The sequence below is a fragment of the Cetorhinus maximus genome, chromosome 4 (assembly GCF_964194155.1).
Source record: "Cetorhinus maximus chromosome 4, sCetMax3.hap1.1, whole genome shotgun sequence".
Lineage (NCBI taxonomy): Eukaryota > Metazoa > Chordata > Chondrichthyes > Lamniformes > Cetorhinidae > Cetorhinus > Cetorhinus maximus.
The window spans coordinates 63,536,177-63,557,930 of NC_135882.1; the positions used below are offsets into that span (position 1 = coordinate 63,536,177).

At 43.0% G+C, this 21,754-nt stretch overlaps 1 protein-coding gene and 1 long non-coding RNA gene across 4 annotated transcripts in view; one reads left to right on the forward strand and one right to left on the reverse strand.

The window, feature by feature from the left end:
- The window catches only part of LOC144679644 (lethal(3)malignant brain tumor-like protein 4), a 392,935-nt gene that overhangs the window by 325,369 nt on the left and 45,812 nt on the right, over nt 1–21,754 (forward strand). For both annotated transcript variants that reach the window (XM_078540227.1, XM_078540226.1), the window contains exon 22: nt 20,913–21,082. In XM_078540227.1, coding sequence (XP_078396353.1) covers nt 20,913–21,082 — 170 coding nt within the window. The remainder of the gene's footprint in view (nt 1–20,912; nt 21,083–21,754) is intronic.
- LOC144679647 (uncharacterized) overlaps nt 1–21,754 on the reverse strand; it is a 142,090-nt gene that overhangs the window by 53,991 nt on the left and 66,345 nt on the right. For both annotated transcript variants that reach the window (XR_013576389.1, XR_013576388.1), the window contains one exon: nt 20,900–21,102. This is a non-coding gene — a long non-coding RNA (uncharacterized LOC144679647). The remainder of the gene's footprint in view (nt 1–20,899; nt 21,103–21,754) is intronic.

The window sequence follows — 21,754 nt, forward strand, 5'->3', positions numbered from 1 at the left end:
CAGCGGGCGCGCAGCCGAGTCAGTGCATGCCCACCAAACTGTCAAAGGCCTATTAAGGCCATTTAAAACCTAATTAATTCAATTTAATGAGCAACCTTCAGGTTGGCGAGCAGGCGAAGAGCCCACGCAGCCTTCGCATTTCTCATGAAGCCTCATCCACAGGTGCGATGAGGTTTCATGAAGTCTTTTAAAATCTAATAAAAATTTATACATTTATTCTTTGACATGTCCCAGCTCATGTGATAGTGTCACATGAGGGGAAATGTTTTAAAAGTGTTAAAAACCTTTATTTAAAACTTTAGCACCGAAACAAATCTCCCAGAGGCACCTCCGGGCCTTGGGGAGATCTCTGCGCTCTTTCGTGTGCATGCGTGAAAGGGCACAGGGAACCTCTCAGGGAATCTCCCCACACCCCCCCCCCCCCCCCCCCCCCCCGCCCCTGCCCACACAGAGCGTTCAGCGTTTCCGGGCGAGCATCACGTAAAACGGCGGCGCGTTCCCAACTGGGTTCACGCCTACCCCCGCACAACCGCCCCCCCACCAAACGGGGGGAAATTTCTGGCCCATAGGTTCCTGTTCTGTCTCCGTCAGCCACAGAAATTCTTTGAGAGATTGCTGTGATACTTATGTGTGATCAATCTTACGGGTAAAAAGGACATGAAATGTTACTTGAATTGGTCAGATTCAGCCCATACAGTATGATGTACTGTACTTTTAACACAAACCTTCTGCATTGCAGCTCCATAATAAATGTATAATTAAATGTTTGTTTACCAAACAATTTATTTTAATGCTACAATTTCAAAGACTGATTTTACCCCGTTCATTCTATTTTAATAAATATTTATTGACAGCAGGATTTTAGCGTCTCAGGAGCGATGAAGCGATCATGAAGCTAAGATGTTTTAGCATTCTTAATGGAAATCTAAAGTGAAGGGCAAGACTCAGGGTGACATCTTAGCACGCTTGAAAAGAGTTGGAGAAAAGATTTTTATTTTAACACATGCTTAATGTGTCGGATAAAGTAGGTAACACAAATTGTCAGTTTTGAAAGCCTGTAATTGTAGGGGAGAGGAAAGAATAATGGAGTTAAGGACCTGCAAAATCTTAGTTACCTACTACGGCATCACCACACTGTTTGGGGTTCCTGCCCCTCTTGGGATGGACACGCTTTTCATTTCATCACCGTATACAAATGATGGTGTGCATTCAAGGTCCAGGTCACTAGCAGATTTTCTCAGCACCTACCCCATTTACTGCCATTTCCTCAGGCCATGTGAAAGCAGCAATAACGGTCTTAAGGTCAGGAAGAAGAAAAGAACCTAATAGAGAGAATCTGTCCCTCCAACTCGGATTCAGAATTTACCAGCTGGAGGCCTCACTCTCAGCTGCCAACTTCATTGGGAGGTTTGATGCAGTCTTAGGGCCTCTTCCTCCCTTTGAAACAATGCTATCTCCCCTTCTGGTGCTGCAACAATATGCATTGCTGGGGTTTCCTCTCTGCAGAGCTCCCACTTGGTGGGAATCCTATCAAGCGCTCATATTGCATAGGGAATGACCTACTGATTCAGGGAATTGGGCTAGGATTGGGGTGGATTTAGAGAAAGCACTCCACTCCACCAGAGCTCCGCGCAACAGAAAAGAATCCAACTCCAACAGGTTTCATAGTTTTGGGGTTTTGAGAAACCTGGCTATTTACTAGAGCGGGGTTTTGGAGTGGGGGTCGGGGATATGGTTTATGATCGGGAAACTTGGAAGGCCAAGCTTCCCTGAATTTTTGTTTTTTATTCATTCATAGGATGCGTCACGGGCTAGGCCAGCATTTATTGTCCACACCTAATTGCCCTTAAGAACATAAGAACATAACATAACAACTAGGAACAGGAGTAGGCAATTCAGCCCCTCAAGCCTGCCCTGCCATTCAATACGATCATGGCTGATCTCATTTCGGCCTCCACTCCAATTTCCCGCCCTCTCCCCATAACCTTTCAACCCGTTACTAATTAAAAATCTGTCTATCTCCTCAAATTTATTCAGCGTCCCGGCATCCACTGCACTCTGAGGTAGTGAATTCCACAGATTCACGACCCTTTGAGAAAAGTAATTCCTCCTCATCTCTAATTTAAATCTACCACCCCTTAGCCTAAAACTATGGCCTCTCATTCTAGAATGCCCCAGAAGGGGAAACATCCGCTCCACATCCACTTTGTCTATCCCCTTTAGCATCATATATACCTCAATTAGATCTCCTCTCATCCTTCTAAACTCTAGCGAGTATAGGCCTAAACTGCTCAATCTCTCCTCATAAGACAAGCCCCGCATCACTGAGATCAATCTAGTGAACCTCCTCTGAACCGCCTCCAATGCAACTACATCCTTCCTCAAGTAAGGGAACCAAAACTGTGCACAGTACTCCAGGTGCGGTCTCGCCAATGCCTTGTACAGTTGTAACAACACTTCCCTATTTTTATACTCTATTCCTTTAGCAATAAATGCCAATATTCTATTTGCCTTCCTTATTACCTGCTGTACCTGCATACTAGCTTTCAGCGATTCATACACGAAGACACCCAGCTCCCTCTGCACTGAAGCATTCTGAAGTTTCTCTCCATTTAAATAATAAGTCGCCTTTTTATTCTTCTGAATAAAATGGATAACTTCTCACTTATCCGCGTTAAACTCCATCTGCCAAATTTTGGCCCATTCACCTAACCTGTCCATATCCACTTGTAAATTTCTTATTTCTTCATTGCAACTTACTTTACCACCTATTTTGGTGTCATCTACAAATTTAGCTATAGTACCTTCTATCCTTGAATCCAAGTCATTAATATAGATTGTAAATAGTTGGGGCCCAAGGACTAAACCCTGTGGCACCCCACTAGTTATAGCTTGCCATCCAGAAAAAGACCCATTTATCCCGACCATCTGCTTTCTGTTGATTAGCCAATCCTCTATCCAAGCTAATATATTACCCCTAACTCGGTGTGATTCTTGTGTATTAATCTTTTGTGCAGCACCTTATCAAAGGCCTTCTGGAAGTCCAGATATACTACATCTACAGGATCCCCATTATCCATTTTGCTTGTCACATCTTCAAAGAACTCTAACAAATTAGTCAAACACGATTTACTTTTCATAAAACCATGCTGACTCTGATGGATTGCATTTTGACTTTCCAAATGCCCCATTACTACTTCCTTAATAATGGATTCCAACAATTTCCCAATGACAGACCTTAAACTAACTGGTCTATCATTTCCTACTTTCTGCCTCCCCCCACTTGTTGAATAAGGGTGTTATATTAGCATTTTTCCAATCCACTGGAACCTTTCCAGAATCCAGGAAATTTTGGAGTATTATGGCCAATGCATCCACTATCTCCGCTGCCATTCCCTTTAAGACCTTGGGATGTAGGCCATCAGATTCTACATGGAAGATGGTGGTGTGCTGCCTTATGCGTTTATTTTGAGCAGATTCCCTGCCCAGAGGTCAGCCTTATTGACAGAACGCTTCAGGAAAGGCAACAGCCCAGGAGCAGATTAGTTGGGGAAATAGAATGTGGGATGGAGAAGGAGTTGGGGGAATGGGTGGGTGGTAGAGCATTGTTGGGAGGGTCAAGAAGATCGCAGGAAGTTGAGAGAGATCAGGGGGAGTCGGTGAGGGGGGTCTTGGTGATCGGGGGTGATCAGAGATGGGTGTGGTGTTGGGGAGTGAAGGTGTGGGGAGAGGGTTTCACAGATTATCTTGTTGGGCCTGAAGGGAACATTCCTGGTCCACAAGCACCACTGAACTAATGGATCCAGACTTTCTAACCTCTTTTTAGCTTTTGGGGTTCCCAAAGTCTGGGAAACATAGCCAACATGTGTTAAAATAGAAATCCTGTTAAAATGGAGTCACGCAGTTTCCTTAAAAGGTCACAGTGCCTGATTTCCTGAGAACAGCTTGGTGTTCCATCTTCGCTAAAACCAGAATCGGGTGGGTTCAAGGTGAGTTGAGTTCTTGGTTCAGATGTTAACCATTGGGGGTGACAATTACCCCCAGTGAGTAGCAGACAGGACAATGGGGTAGATTTTGACATTATGGAATAGTATAAAATGGTTGATTAATTTCAATGGAAATAAAAAATTGGGAGAGATGTAAAACAGTTTGCCAATTCACTATCACCCATTCAACACTGTCACACAGTAAAATTTACTCCACTCACTTTGGATTTCAGGGAGGAAGTAGTATATGCAAGAAAACATTTTTGGAACTTCAAAGAAGAATTCTTTTCCTCCGCTCGTCAACCTTAGTCAAAAAGACACCTTGAGTATACAGTCAAGGAAAATATAGCAGATAATGTTTAAACTGATCAAATGGTGACTTTGTTGCTTTAATAGCTATAGTATACACATTTATCTGTTTGGCTTTGACTGATGTTTGATAGATTGTACAGACTTCTAGGCAATCTTTTACTTTTTTATCAGTGTATAATAATCTCACTAACTCTAGGGGTAGATTTTTATCTTCCGTGCCTGGACGGTAATCTGGAGCCTGCCCATTATAGAATATATTAATTGAACTGAAATGAATGGAATTAAAATCAGACACATTCTGTAACTCTGCCAGATTATCGCCCAAGTGGTGAAGACAAAATTTACGCCCTTTTCTGGGCTTCACCCCCATAAGCATATTTCCAAATAGGAACTGACAGAGTTGTCCAGCAAGTAGTTACCAGGATATAGTGCTACAGTTTCAAATAATGTGGCGCTGGCAGGTTCCTGAGTTGACCAGTAGTGTTAAACATACCTACTGTCCCCATACAAATGAGATGCTGTATCCCCCTGACCCTCCAGTAGAATCAGCGCAGAAGAGCACCAGCTGAACTGCCTGCAGACTTTTGGACCCAGAGTCCCTGTAAAGTCAGATAACGTACAGTGTCTCTTTAAACCTTTTTGTTAGATAAGTGAGTGTGACTATTGAAGTAACTTTTGGGCAGTTGGCAGTCTGATTGCTTTGTTAAAATCAAAATGTCACTTTTTAATTTTTAATACTGAAATCCTATTGATTATGAAGTTAAAAAATTGTTTAAAATTCACCATTTCATCAGTTTTCATTTAAAAATTCCAAATATTTCAGAATTATGAATCCAATATAAGTGAACATATGAACAGGACACACTTGAGCCTGCAATAAAAGCATGGCTGATCTTCTAGCTCAGCTACACCTTCCCGCACTAACCCGATATCCCTTGATTCCCTTAGTACTTAAAGTCAATCTTTGACTTCAATATACTCAACAATTTAGCATCTAAAGCTTTTAAGGGTAGAGAATTCCAAATATTCACAACCCTTTGAATAAAGAAATTTCTCCTCACCTCAGTCTCAAATGGCCAACCCCTTACTCTGAGACTGTCATCCTTAGTTCCAGATTCCCCAGCCGGGAGAAATATCCTCCCAGCATCCACCTGTCAAGCCCCTTAAGAATGTCATATGTTTCAATTAGATAATCTCTCATTCTTCTAAACTCTCGGGAATATAGACCTAGCCTACTGCGTCTCTTTTCATAGGACAATCCCATCATCCCAGGAATCAGGTCTAGTGAACTTTCACTGCATTCCTTCTAAGGCAAGTATATCCTTTCTTGGGTAAGGAGACCAAAACTGCATACAGTACGCCAGGTGTTGTCGCACCAATACAATTGCAGTAAGACTTCTTTACTTTTATACACCAATCCCATTTAATAGAGGCAAAAATACCATTTGCTTTCCTGATTGCTTGCTGTGTTTACATGTTAACTTTCTGTGATTCGTGTACAAGAACACCTAGGTCCTTCTGAATATTAACATTTCCCAGTCTCACCCTGCCAATTCCAAAGGCGCTCTTCCATAGGTGTTAGGATGGCAGGAAAAGACACCCCGCCGCCAATCCGGCCCCCTTTGGCATTGTGGGCTCGTTTTATTCCTTTAGGAAAAATGTTAGTTGCCCGACAACAAAAGTATCTAAGCAGGTGGCAGCCTTGCTGTGCATGATGGGGGCACTTGAACGCCTTCTGTATGGTGCCACTCTGGGGAGACCTTGCCATAGTTAACACTGATAGACAAGCGTCCAATGACCAAGATGCAGCCATTCCTCTTACAAAGATTTGTTGCAGCCAGACCACATTGCCACCAACTGGGTGGGCATTCCCTCTCCACCAACTTAACTCTTACATGTTGCCACATACAAACCCCTAAGAGAAGCAAGGTGTAGAAGACTCACCTTGGTGGAAAGAATAATGTCATTCACTCCTCTGTGGCACTGTAACCAGGTTATCAGACGACCCCATGGCTGCTGACCTCCTCTGCAACTTTTGCCCAGACTAGCTTGGTTGAGTGGGGATGTCTCTTCCTCCCTTCCCTCGGGAAGAGGAGCTCCTGTCCTTCCCGAGTAAGTGAACTTTGGGGCTGCCCAGGACCTTCATTCTGCCGAACCATTCAGAATGCCTGCTTCAGTCAGCATTAGGGCTTTTTCTCCCTGACAGGATACTGAGTTTCATGGCTTCAAACAGGGCAGTAGCTATTAACAGGGCAGCAGCTACATTCAGTGAATGCTGGCAGTCCTTTAAATATGGCGCCAACACCTTCAGCAGTGTCACCTGATGCCATTGCCTTACTGCACACGTGCATTTTGGAACTGGTTTCCTCCCCACCACTGCCTCCCTGCCTGCCAATAGTTAACTGGCCTGCCAGCACGAGATTGCTCTCTCTATCGATTGACTTATGCAATCGATAGCGGCAGCAGCATCCACTTCCAGTCCTGGCGTGACCTCGGGCCTACTTGGAAAATCCCAGCCTATGGGCAGGATTTTTCACTGGGCGGGCGCGCGCCCGACCCACTTGAGCGTAAAAGGACACGTGATGACATTGGGCGAATGTCCCGACGTCATCACGCACTCGTGCGATATTTCAGATGGCGGGCACGCACAGGAATCGGCAGTGCACCTGCCGACAATTAAAAGGCCAATGAAGGCCATTAACAATGTAATTGATTTAAATTTTTCACTGCCCGTCCAACCTTATGGTTGATGGGCAGGCGAAAGGCCAAGTGGTCTTTGCATTTTTTCCGAACTTCATCCACGGGTGGGATGAGGTTTCAATCCGGCATTAAAAAAATTTAAAAATTTTATCCTAATTTCTAACCTGCTCATGAAGGGGCATGTTTTTTAACATTCAAAAATCTTTATTTTTAATTGTCAAAACTCTGCACCTCCCTGAGGCAGCCCTGTGCCTCAGGGAGTTTTTCCAGCGCGCACCTGTGCGTATTTGCCAACTTGCGCTCTTACCTCCTGCTCCCTGCTCCCCCAAAACACAGGCAGTGGTGCTGCATGGGTTTCATGCTGGCCGGGCCTTCATTGGCGATCAGCTTCCTGACCGCTCCTGCCTGCCCCCGCCAAGCCGCCCCCGACAAGGGATCAATCCTGGCCTGTCTCCAAACCATTAATCCAGGCCTCTGGGTTACTAGTCCACCATGCTAGCATACCCCTGTAAATCAGGTAAAACTGTATATATGCAGATAAAATGTCTGACAAATGTATATGAAAGCTAAAGTGATGAATGTTTTCAATTATTTAATGAATTGCTTCCTCTGATGCATTATTTTAATACGCTGACATTTCTTATTGGTCAATATTTATTTTGTAGGGTAATTTTTCAAATCCTCTGTTTGAGCATACCTGGGTCAAAGTTCATATACAAATGCAGTAATACGAACTCATTGATTGATAGCTCTGGCATCTTTGATCAATGGTTTCACAAACTCAAGATCATCTGCTATTACATTAATCAGGAATCGCAAATGATGGAAGCAATTAATGACGATTGGCTTTGCTGTACGAGTGGAATTGTCAGAGAGAATCCCTAATTAGCCCCTGGCTGGGCTAAATGTCTATGGTACAGAAGCGGTAACCACAAACAGAGGATAATTATATGAAATTATACAATCTATTGACCACAATGTATAACAAATTCAGATAATCCTAAATACAAGTTGGATGAATTCATGTTATGCCCTGACTTACTTTCTATTTGCTTGTCTCTCTGCCAATTCTACCCTGATACATGTTGCCAATTTCAGCACTTTGTAATTGTGCCAATGCTATTGAAAAGCAGAAAATACCCCTAATTGTCCCTGTGACAGTATAGAGGGTGGCTGGAAAGCTCAGTTGGCTAGCATGTTGTTCAGAATAACAACAACAGCTTTGGTTTGATACCTGGTCCAGCTGAGGTAGACTTGGGACCTGCCACCACTGACAAAAACTGCTAAGAAAACAACTCAGGATGAAGAATCAGCAGAGAGTAAGTCAAGAACCTGCCATTGGGCAGAGCACACATGAAAGAATGAATGCAGGAACAGTAATAGATCAGACAATATAATAATGTAACAGCATTTTTTGCCCTGCTGTTACCGATTTTGAATTTCCAGCATCCGTCACAACTCTGAAGAGCTTTTGCCAGAGGTGAGAGTGGATGTTGAATACTCAAGGTGATTCAGGAGCCTGCCATGGAAGACACAGCGGTGCCAGTACTGCTAGGAAGCAGCTGCCAGCATGGGAATGAGTCTGATCTGGGTCAGCATTCATCAAGATGGGCAGGTGCAAAGCCTGTCTTGCCATTGATCCAGCAGAATTTCCATGAAAGGGCTCATTTTATCAAAAATAATGACAGAAGATTGGTGGGCGGTGTGCATCTGAATTTGTTATGAGCACTCCTGGCAGGCAAGTCTCTTGGTCAGAAGCGTGAACCCATAAAATTGCGCAGTAATCCTGATGAATATGAGTTTCATCCAAAAACATACTTGATCAAAGGATTTTGTTTTTTTAAACTTTATAGGCCTTAAAAGTCAATTTTGTATAATTGCAGTGGCTAATTTTCAATTAACTGAAGTGCACACTCATTTCTATACTTGATCATAAATTGAAAGATTTATGAGAAATATAAATTAATAGTTAAAAAACTACTTAAAAAAAAGAGAAGTCATAATGTTGCACACATGTTTTCCATGAAACCAGTGTACTGTGTAGGAAAATGAAGCACTTCTGAATTTTAACAAAATCTGAATCTTTCATTTAAAAATTACAGCTCAGTATTCTACTGTAGAGTACTCCAATGTATAATTGTCATGTACATTATTTGTGAAACAAATAATCAGTACAGATTTATAATGTGTAAAATAATGTAACAGACTGACATAATGTAACTATATTGCTTTTAGAAAAATTAATGGGGTGTCAAAAACCAAAATGAGCACTTTGTGTTAAATGACACGTTTCATGACCACATAATTAGTAACCTTGCTGAAATTTCTACAGGATAGTTGGCGGCAGAGAGCAATCATGCCGAGTGTGGGTCATAATAATCAGTCAGCAAGAAAGGATATTTCTTAGATAGGCCATATGATTTAGAACTGAGCTAGTTCACAGTCAACTCCCTGGAAACACTGGACTGATGGAATCCTATTTTTTTATTGCGAAGGCTTATGAGACTATTGAATGTTAAGATTAATGTGGGAATGGTCCCTTTTTTCCTATAAATTACTTACGTAATGTATGCTGGATATAAATTTTTTTCATAATCAACTGCAGATTGCTTCTTAATAAACCTGCAGGAATTACACCACAGTCTTCACAGTTCATGTAAACTTCGTTTCACATTAACTACATGAAACACAATGACAGCTGCTACATGATGAAAACTGATCTCCAACTAAATAAAACTGGCAAATAAAAATAGTATATATTAAATATAAGTAAAATAACAGATATATTAGGGGATGATTTCATCCCTGTAATCTCTTCTTAGACCTTTGCTCATGGTTTATTTCATCAGAACCCTTTCATGAGGCTCCTGCTTTATTAGTACTCCTGTGTAGTCAATATCTTCTATTTCATTTTCTTATAGCCCTGCTTTATTTTCCTTTTCTTCCACTTCTACCCCACCCCACAGCCCAACCAAATATCTTGCCCTGATGTTAGACAGCTGAAACACCCTAAAAGTTCACTTCATGTCCAAGGCGTATCCTAATCTGGTGGGACAGTTCATTGCTTTGGCCCAGAAGCTGGTCTGACCCCTGTTGGGGCCTTGCATATGAAATTGAGGGGAGAAAGAGAAGCGTTATGCACCCAATGAGCTTGCAGGAGTGTAATTGCGGAGCCTTTTGGCTGCTACTTGAATACAGCAATTACATGGAACATTTAGCACTGAATCAACCCATTTGTCCAACCAGTCTGTGTCAACATTTATGCTCCTCTGAAGCCTCCTCCCATCCTTCCTCATCTAACTCTGTCAGCATACCCCACTATTCTCTTCTCCCTTATATGCTTAACTAGCTTTCCTTAAATGCATCTATACTATTTTCTTCAGCAACTCCCTGTGGTAGTGCATTCCACATTCTCACTACTTTCTTGAGTAAAGATGTTTCTTCTCAGTTCCCTATTTGATTTTTTGGTGACTATCTTACATTGACAACGTCTAGTTTTGCTCTTCCTCACAAACAGAAACTCCTTCTAGTGGGGGGTTGGAGGAGGGAGGAATCTTCCTGGTCCCACAGAAGTGAGTGAAGGCAAGACCAGGAGCAAAATCAGAGACTGGGGAGGCTGGGGTGGGGTGGGGTGGGGTGCTTGGGGGGATGTGGAGGACTCCACTGTGATCTTCACAGTGTCAGAGCGGACTCCTGCTGAGCGTGGAGCTCTCTGGAGACAGCTTTCAAATGGCAGGCCAGGGGTACCATGGGAGCAGAAGGCTCCATGACCCACTGATGTGGCCGTGGAGATTATAGGCTGCACGTGCAGCCAAAACAAATCCTCTGGAGCGGTTTCCCCTCCACTCCGATGGCCCTACTGACTTCCTGCCTCTTGATTTTTCTCATCCATGCTTCTGAGCGAACCTCCATTTTGAAGCATCCACATGGTCCCCTATCGCCTCAGCAGTGCCCACCTCTCCTTTGGGGCAGCTGGCCATCGACAGCTGTGGGCCCTCTGATTTGGCCTGCAGCCTCAGGAACCTGCCTGCCACCATTAATTGGACAATACTCGACTCATTCCTGGGATGAAGGGCTTATCTTATGAAGGAAGGTTGGACAGGTTGGGCCTATACTCATTGGAGTTTTGGAGAATGAAAGGTGATCTTACTGAAACATATAAGACCCTGAGGAGATTTGATAGAGTAGGTACTGGGAGGATGTTCCCACCTGTGGGAGAGACCAGAACCATGGAACACAGTTTAAGAATAAGAGGTCTACTGTTTAAGATGGAGATGAGGAGAAATTTTTGCTCTCAAAGGCCTTTAGTATGTGGAATTCCTTCTCCAGACAACAGTGGAGGCTGAGTCATTGAATTTATTCAAGGCAGTGTTCAACATATTTTTCATAGACAAGGGAGTTGAGGTTTGGGGGGCACACAGGAAAGTGGAGTTCAGACCACAAGGAGATCAGCCATGATCTTGTTGAATGGCAGAGCAGGCTCAAAGGGCAGAATGGCCTACTCTTGCTTCTAAGTCCTATATGTTCCTAAGATAGTGGACACGGAGGCGGCTAATTAGGAGGCAGCCTCCTGGAAGATCGCACCCACTGCGAGACATGCACAGTTGGGACCCAGAAATGGTCCCAATGATTGAAAATATTCTATCAGCATAAAATTCTGTCCTTTGTGTCTGCTCTACCAGAACCTTTCGTATTTTTAAAGACCTTTATTCAGTCACCCCTCAGGCTTCTCCTTTCAAGAGAAAAGAGACACAGCCTATTCATCTGTTCCTGGTACAATCCTTGCAAATTTTCCTTCCATCCCTCTGTATCCTTTTTTTATTAAGGTGACTAGACTGTACAAGGCTTCAAAGGTTGATTTATATAATCTATGGTAAAACAGTCCAACTAAGATGGACCTTTATTTGGTTGGAAAGATGATGTGAGAAAAGGTAATCTGAAACGTATATCTGTGTACATCTCCCGAGCCTTCTTTGTGCTTATGTCATTACCTTCCCCATGTGGCTCCTCATGTCTTTCAGGATGCTGCGGCTGGTCATCATCCTCCTCATCATCCTCCCAACTTGTTTAACATCAAGACTTTTTTATTAAGAGCCATCATTCTTTCAACTTGAAAAATGGTTCATTCCTTCCTGAATTTGCCAATCTGCTGTGTTTGTTAAATAAACAACCTTTTTGACATAGTGACTTACTTTGAATTCCTGTGCTGTTTACCTCAGATAAAATCTATTCCTCATGCTTTACATTGTTTTGATTCTATTAATAGAAAAAAATCAAATGACCTAATCTGTAATAATGGCTTTAATTAGTGTTTGAGTCCTTAGCAACTTTTCCATTGAAGAGAGAGCTTGTAGCATGGCTGTGACTAGTTTTACTGACAATCATAAAAAAAAAATTGGGGAGTTGTAGGTATAAAGCCATACAGCCTGCTATCTTGTTGAGTCCCTTCAACTGGGGGTAATTGTCCCAGGAATCCCTTGGTCTCTCAAAGTTACACAAGTTTCCAATGAAAAATATCAAGACATTTTAAACAACAATATCTGCTGTATAGCAATGTAGTCTGATATACTGTCACTGATTAGCCACTGGTGCAGCTACATGATACCACTTTAGCCACACACTAATTTAGTAGGAAACGTCTTACACATGGGTATAGGTAAATGTACTTTGCTTGTCTATATACTTCAAAACTTTGCAGTTTTTCTCTTTCACAAAAGTTTGGAATTCTGGCATGAACTTATCCAACATATCACAGTCTCTAGGATTTTGGCAAGTAGTCACAAACTGTAATTCATTTCATCACAGTGATTGCTGAGAATGTTGTTATTTACCATGATGTGCTCTGTTGGAGCTGCTTGTTATTGGTTAGGCTTACTTTCTTCTGCGAGCCCAGATTTGTTGTTTGGGTTGAGCGAGCTGACTATGAAGACAGCTCTCCTCTCCATAGAACAGGGGAAATTTTAATGCCCAAAATGGATGGGTTATGTTGGGTGGATGTTACAATATTTAAAATATAAATCCTGATCTCAACCTGCCTCCAACTTGCCCACTTCCAGTTTCAAGGGTGATGGGACGGTGAGATGGGCAATCAGTTTGCTTCCAGGAGACAGGTATTATATTATGTTATAAATATTTTACCACCATTTAAATTTAACTCTGACCAACTGAGTTTTCCAAACTGTGGGAAACCTGGCAAGTAAAGGTGGGAGGTTGGGGGTGGGGGTAGGAGTGATGAGGGGGGAGGGGAAATCCAGGGGTAGTGCCTTGCTGTGATTTGTTTGCATGCTTCACCAACCTCCTGCAATCAGAGACCCCCGACCCTTCTGATCTCCATCTGACCCTTCCGATCTCCTCCACAAGGCTCCAATCTTCTCCTAGCTCTTCCGATTCACCCCCGCCACCCAACCCTTCTGATTTTCACAAGGCCTCCAATCTCCCCCAGCCCAAGCTTTCAATCTTTCCTCTCCCCTGCAATCGCTCCCTACTCTGGATTTGAGCTTCCCTCCAGCCTCTGATCTCCCACCAACCCCACCCCAGCCTTTTCAGTCCCTCTCTCCCTCCTCTTTGTCGCCCAACTGCAGCCTGGTGCTGAAGGCCTATCCGCCTGCTGACAGACTGCCTCTCAATCTAGCTGGTTGTGGCTAGGAAATGAAGATTAAAAATGCTAATCAGGCCCTGCCATTAAATTGAGCAAGAGCAGCGGCATACCTGTTCTTTCGGGTTTCCCCACCTCAAAGTAGCATTCCCCTCCATTCCCCGGCCGGCCCTGCCCTCTCTCTACCTCCAAACATTCAGCCCAATGTTTCTGGTGTTTCCGTGCTACTAAAGTCTTACCTTTTCACGTTGCGCAATATTTTAGCAGATAAACAACAATCAGTATCTAGGGAAGTAAAGCACACAGAACAATCTAAAAACACTCACGCACTCTGCTTTAATCTTACCGTTTTACTAACTCAGCACAAAGAGGTTAAAGCACACGTGCATACACGAGTATTGAGATTGCATGAATATCGGTCCCTGTTACTCATTTATCAATTATGGATACAGAAATGCAGTTAGTGACATGTGGGTTAGATTAGTCATTTTGTTGCAAATTTTGCAATGTTATATGGCTTTATTATGTAAAAAGCATTATTTCCAGCACATGCCTGTCATTTTAGGGAGAAAGGGAGATGGTGGCCAAAAACAATTTCTTTAAAAAATTATCAGTTTAGCTGGTTTCCTTTCCCTTTCTTATTGGTAGTTGTTTGCTGTCTGCCCATTTTTGATTCACTTATATTGAATTTCACGATGTGATACCTTTTGCTGCTACTTGCTGATTGGTTTGTTCTCCACCTATCATGGTGTGATTTGTTGCTGTTTTATGAAGATAGTGCTTGAATCAGTTTGGTGCAAGTGTGATCGCGGCAAGGAATGGTAGAGCGAGGCAGCAGAGGGGAAAAGTGCAACAGAATGGAGGAGGGAAAGGTAGTGGAGGATCACAGGCCTTAGGAGAAGGTAGGGAAGTGTCCATTTATTGTGATGTTGCACATGGGGAGCCAAGACCTAGAACAACGTTCAGGTCAAGGGCTGGTGGAATAGCTTGGTCATAGACCAAAGAAGACAGAGAAGAGGAATAGGAGAGGGAGTGAAGGGGAGAGGAAGAGAGCGAGAAACAGGTACCTCAGAGTCTGGAACACCTATGTTGTGTTCTTCCTGTGATTCCTGTGCTTTGAAAGAAATGAGGCAGATGAAACACTAAGCAAACATAATAATAATCAAGGCCACTGATATATAATTTCAGAGAAAATATGAACATGATTGTGTAATTTGGAACTGTGCCTCCCAAAATACTATGAACTAAAATTGACATGTCATATTCAATATAAATTAGTGGCCCTGATGATATAGTTCACATATTAATTAACGTAAAACAGCCTCTAGTTCATCCAAGTAACCCAACAGAACATCTGCTTTCTATAGGTAAGGCAAAATATTGCAGATGCTAGAAACCTGGAATATCAACAAAAATGTTGGAAATACTCACCAGGTCAAGTAGCAAACCTGAAATGTTAATGTTGTTCCGCCAAAGTTATCCTGAAAATCCAGCATAAAATATTCAGACAATTGAGCCCAGGTGCCCATGTGACTGAGTTCCACAAAACGAAAAGCTAGGGCTGTAGAGAGGGCTTTAAACTAAAAAGAAAGGGGGGGAGTTCTGGAGGGAGGATAAGTGGCTTACAAAGCAAAAGGATATGGCGGCATTGCAGGGCAGCTACTTAGGTAATGATGCCCAGAGTGTGACAGGAAAGGATAGAGTGTACAAACATAAAAAAACATCAGCAAATAGGGTCAAAGGAGGAAAAAATGGTAAAAAGGCAAAATTAATGGCTCTTTACTTAAATGCACATAGTACGCGGAACAAAATAAATGAATTAACGGCACAAATAGAGGTTAATGCGTATGATCTTAAAGCCATTATGGAGACATGATTACAAGGAGATCAAAGCTGGGAACTAAATGTTCAGGGGTATGTGACTTTTATAAAGGGCAGGCAGGAAGGAAAGGGTGGTGGGGTAGCTTTGTTAGAACGAGATGGAATAAGTACAATAGCAAGAAATGATCTTGGATCAGAAGATGTGGAATCCATATGGTGGAGGTAAGAAATAACAAGGGGAAGAAAACACTGGTGGGAGTAGTCTATAGGCCCCCTAACAGTAGCTATGGGGCAGGATTTTCCGCACCTGCCCCCCGCCGGGATCTTCCGGTTCCACCGCAAGTCAATGGATTTCTGGCTGAGGCACCGCCTCGCCTATGGCGAGTTCCGCCCGGGTTGGGGCCAGAAAATCACGGCCATGCTGTCAGACAGAGAATAAATCAGGAAATAATGAGGGCATGTAAAAAAGGCAGTATATTAATCATGGGTGACTTTAATTCCATGTAGATTGGGAAAATCAAATTGGCAGAGGTAGCCACGAGCAAGAATTCATAGAGTGTATTCTGGATAGTTTCCTAGAACAATATGTTGTGGATCCAACTAGGGATCAGGCTATTTTGGATCTGGCAATGTGTAACGAGGCAGGTTTAATAAATGATCTCAGAGTAAAAGATCCCCGAGGAAACAGTGACCATAACATGGTGGAGTTTAGCATTCAGTTTGAGAGTGAGAAACTTAGTTCGGAAACATCTGTGCTAAACTTAAATAAGGGTAATTACAAAGAAATGAGGGCAGAGTTGGCTGGAGTGGACTGGGAAAGGAGTTTAGCAGAAAAGATGGTTGATGAACAATGGCAGACGTTTAAGAAAATAGTTCATGACTCACAACAAAGATATATCCCAGTGAGGAAGAAGGATTGTAGGAAGGGGATAAACCAACCATGGTTAACCAAGGAAGCTAAGGACAGTATCAAAGTGAAAGAAAAAGAATACAATGTGGCAAAGATTAGTGGTAAGCCAGAGTATTGGGAAAGTTTTAAAAAGCAACAGAAGATGGCCAAAAAACTAATAAAGAAGGAGAAATTACACTTTGAAGGTAAACTAGCAAGGAATATAAAAACAGACAGTAAGAGCTTCTTTAAATATATAAAAAGGAAGTGAGAGGCCAAAGTCAATATAGGCCCCTTAGAGAATGAGGCTCGGGAAATAATAATGGGGAACCAGGAAATTGTAGAGGGGTTGACTAAATACTTTGCATCGTTATTCAAGGTAGAAGACACTAATAGCATACCAAAAAAACTAAATAATCACGGGGCAAAAGGGGAGAGGAAATAAATGTAATAACTATCACTAGAGAAGAAGTACTAGGGAAAGTAAAGGGGCTAAAGGCTGATAAGTCCCCTGGACCTGAATGGTTGCATTCTAGGATATTAAAGGAAATAGCTGTAGAGATAGTGGATGTAATAGGTAGTAATCTTCCAAGAGTCCTTAGATTCTGGAAAAGTCCCAGAGGATTGGAAAACTAGCAATGTAACACCCTTATTCAAAAAGGGAGCGAGACAAAAAACAGGTAACTATAGGCCAGTTAGCTTAACATCTGTCATTGGGAAAATGTTGGGCCAGCATCCCAAAGTCACCCCACATCATTCAGATTGTCAGTTCGGCGGGTGCGCATCTGAGTTGGATGCGCACCTGCCAACCTGTCAGCAGCCTATTTAGGCCATTCAAAAAACAATTAAGCTCATTAGTGGACCTGCCTGTCCAGTCCAACCTTAAGGTTGGTGGGCAGGTCGGGAGCGCTGGCAGCCACCTGAAAAAGCATGAAACCTCATCCACGGGCAGAATGAGATTTCATTGCTGAATCAAAATATTAGGAGACACTTTTGATTAACGTTATAGCCATGTCCCAACTCATGTGACAATGTCACATGAGAGGACATGGATGGTGAATGAAATTTTCACTGCAGTAACTTTTTGACTTCGGGAACCGATCTCCCTGAGGCAGCACTTAGTCTCAGAGAGATCGGAGTGCTCCATCACACGCATGTGTGAAAGAGAGCACTTCCGATTCTAGGAACTCCAACCCCCGCCCCCAGGGAAGCATAGGGCTTCTCTGCGAATGTCATGCTGGGTGGGCCTTAATTGACCCGCCCACTAAAAATGGCGTCGCGCCCCCAATTGGGGGCACCGATCGGAGGGCTGCCTGCCCCCACACTTCCACCCCCCACCCCCACCCCCACACTGAGGGGAGAATTTTGCCATTTTGCCCTTGGAGTCTATTATAAAGGATGTAATAGCAGAGCATTTAGAAATGCATAATATAATCAAGCAGAATCAGCATGGCTTCACGAAGTGGAAATCATACCTGACAAATTTATTAGCGTTCTTTAAGAAGCAGGATAGATAAAGGGGAACCAGTAGATGTAATATATTTGGATTTCCAAAAGGTGTTTGGTAAGGTACCACACATAAGGCTACATAACAAGATAAGAGCCCATGGTGCTGGGGGTAGTATATTAGCATGGATAGAGGACTGGCTAACTAATAGATGACAGAGAGTTGGGATACTGGGGGCATTTTCAGGATGGCAACCTGTAACTAGTACAGTGCTGGGGCCACAATTATTTACAATATATATTCATGACTTCGATGAGGGAAATGAATGTACTATTGCCAAGTTTGCAGATGACACAAAAATAGGTGGGAAGGCAAGTGGTGAGGATGACACAAAGAGTCTACAGAGGGATATAGACAGGTTAAGTGAGTGGGCAAAAATGTGGCAGATGGAATATAATGTGGGAAAGTGTGAGGTTATGCACTTTGGCAGGAGGAATAAAGGAGCTGAATATTATTTAAATGGAGAAAGACAACAGAAGGCTGCAGCACAGAGGGATTTGGGAGTCCTTGTGCTTGAATCCCAAAAAGCTAACATACAAGTTCAGCAGGTAATAGGGAAGGCAAATGGAATGTTGGCCTTTATTTCAAAGGGAATGGAGTATAAAAATAGGGAAGTCTTGCTATAACTATACAAGGCACTAGTTAGATCACACCTAGAATACTGTGAACTGTTTTGGTCCCCTTATGTAAGGAAAGATATACTGGCATTTGAGGCAGTTCGGAGAAGGTTCACTAGGTTGATACCAGGGATCCCCTGTTGAGTGAGGAAAGGGAGGAATAACAGGGGCGCTGACAATAATTTTCAATACTTCTCTAGCCACAGGAGAGGTGCCAGAGGACTGGAGGACAGCCAATGTAGTACCGTTATTGAAGAAGGGAGGAAGGGATAAACCAGGGAACTACAGGCCAGTCAGTCTAACCTCAGTGGTAGGGAAACTATTGACAGCAATTCTGAGGGACAGAATTAATCTATACTTGGAGAGGCAGGGATTAATCAAGGACAGTCAGCATGGTTTTGTTAAGGGGAGGTCACGCCTGACCATTTTGATTGAATTTTTCGAAGAGGTGACCAGGTGTGTAGATGAGGGCAATGTATTTGACGTAGTCTACTTGGACTTCAGCAAGGCTTTTGATAAGGTCCCGCATGGGAGACTGATAACAAAGGTAAGAGTCCATGGAAACCAAGACAATTTGACAAATTGGATCCAGAATTGGCTGAGTGGCAGGAAGCAGAGGGCGATGGTCGAGCGGTGTTTTTGTGACTGGATGCCTGTGTCCAGTGGGGCTCCACAGGGATTGGTGTTGGGTCCCTTGCTGTTTGTAGTACATATAAACGATTTACATTTGAATGTAGGAGGGTTGATCAGTAAGTTCATGGATGACACGAAAATTGGTGGGGTGGTAAATAGTGAGGCGGATATAGACAGGCTGGTCAGATGGGCTGATCAGTGGCAAATGGAATTTAATCCGGATAAGTGTGAGGTGATGCACTGGGGCAGGACAAACAAGGCACGGGAATACACGATGAATAATAGGACCCTGGGAAGTACCGAGGATCAGAAGGACCTTGGTGTACATGTCCACCGGTCCCTTAAGGTAGCGGGACAGGTAGATAAGGTGGTTAAGAAGGCATATGGGATACTTGCCTTTATTAGCCGAGGCATAGGATATAAGAGCAGGGAGGTTATGCTGGAACTGTATAAAACGCTGGTTAGGCCACAGCTAGAGTATTCTGTGCAGTTCTGGAATCCGCATTATAGGAAGGATGTGATTGCATAAGAGAGAGAGCAGAGGAGATTTACCAGGATGTTGCCTGGGCTGGAGAGTTTTAGTTATGAGGAGAGATTGGATAGACTGGGGTTATTTTCCCTGGAGCAGAGGAGATTGAGGGGGGACATGATTGAGGTGTATAAAATTATATGGGGCATAGATAGGGTAGACAGGAAGGAACTTTTCCCCTTGGTGGAGGGATCAATAACCAGGGGGCATAGATTTAAGATAAGGGGCAGGAGGTTTAGAGGGGACGTGAGAAAGAAATTTTTCACCCAGAGGGTGATGGGAGTCTGGAACTCACTGCCTGAAAGGGTGGTAGAGGCAGAAACCCTCATAACATTTAATAAGTATTTGGACGTGCACTTGCAATGCCATGGCATACAAGGCCATGGGACTAGTGCTGTAAAATGGGATTAAAATAGTTAGGAACTTGTTTGACCGGCGCAGACCCAATGGGCTGAAGGGCCTTTTTCTGTACTGTAGACCTCTATGATTCAAAGAAGGGATTTTCTTATAAGGAGAGGTTGAGTCGGTTGAGTCTGTACTCATTGGAATTTAGAAGAATGAGAGGCTATCTTATTGAAACATGTAAGATTCTGAGGGGCCTGGACAGGTAGATGCTGAGAGGTTGTTTCCCATTGTGGGAGAGTTTAGGACCAGAGGGCATAATCTCAGAGTAAGGGGGTGCCCATTTAAAACAGAGATGAGGAAGGATGTCTTCTCTCAGAGGGTAGACAATTTGTGGAATTCTTTACCGGAGAGGACTGTAGAGGCTGGGTTGTTAAGTATATTCAAGGTTGAGATGGGCAGATTTTTAATTATTAAGGGAATCAAGGGTTATGGGGAAAAGGCAGGAAAGTGGAGTTGAGGATTATCAGATCAGCCATGATCTTATTGAATGGCGGAGCAGACTCGATGGGCCGAATGACCTACTCCTGCTCCTACGTCTTATGGTCTTAGCATTTTAAAATTTAAAATTAATGTTTTTCATGTAGTTTCCACTCAGGCATATGGATACAATATTACTCAGCTGATCAGCATCTAATGAGTTTTCTTTCCTTCCAGGCAGTTGATCATAAAAATGCAGTACATCATTATCACTTCAAATGACCCTTTCTCTAAATTATTTCTCTTCAGTTAATGAGAGGTCAATTCTTTGACACTAATTTTTACCAATGATGCAGCAAGCTACCTTACGATTACAAACACGAGTTTCCTGGTATTAAATTTTCTTTTAAATGTCACTGAAAAAAAAATTATATTCAAAGTCAAATGGAAACAAATTGCTCCTCGAAAAGTAAATAAATCCTTCTTACCTTTCTTTTCCAGATCTTTCTGTTGACAGTATGCAGCAAGCTCTCCACCAGTCTGTCTTCATGTCAGCCATGTCTGCTCACCCAGTTCGTGATCTCCCACTTTGCTGGGAGCAGCACTGCAAACTATTGCCTGGAGTGGTGAACTTCCAAGCCAGCAAGGTGTCCAAATGGAGTATTGATGAGGTACAGAGCACTGGCAGGATCTGTGGTTTAAATGATGGGAAAAGTGATAGATTCTTTCCTCAACGTCAAGAAAAATATATTGGCATGTATGCAGTATCACTTGAGCTTCTATTTAGAAGTAATATACTATTTAAGCCTGTTAAATATTCAAGAGTACATGATGTACTGTAACATATTGTACTTTATGTAATGTTTGGGCCTCAAAAGTTCATGTGACAGAGGAAACTTGCATTAGTGCCAGGATGCACCTGCCAGGCTGCGAGGAGTTTCCACCACAGACCCCACTTAAATTCATAGTGTCAGTGAGATTGGCCATTAGTAGGCCTTGGTGATTGATGGCCACAACTGGGGTGTTCCCATACCAAAGTGGTCAAAAAGTCTTAACAGAACTAAGCTGATCAAAGACTCCCCCCTTCCTTGAAAAAAATATTTGATGCCAATTCTACTGTTTTTACTAAAATACTTTTGATCCTTATCTTCAGGGATCCAGGCCCCAATCCCGACTCTAAACCACAAGTGGGCCTCTGTCAATCAGATTTACCAGTTCCAACCGCGTTTCAAGTCCCATCTGTGAACAGGGTCACAGGAACTCCTGATTCATGGATGTATGGAGGTTAGGGCAGATGACCAAGGCGATGCTTGAAACATTGGCATACGGCCAAGGCTTGCTGC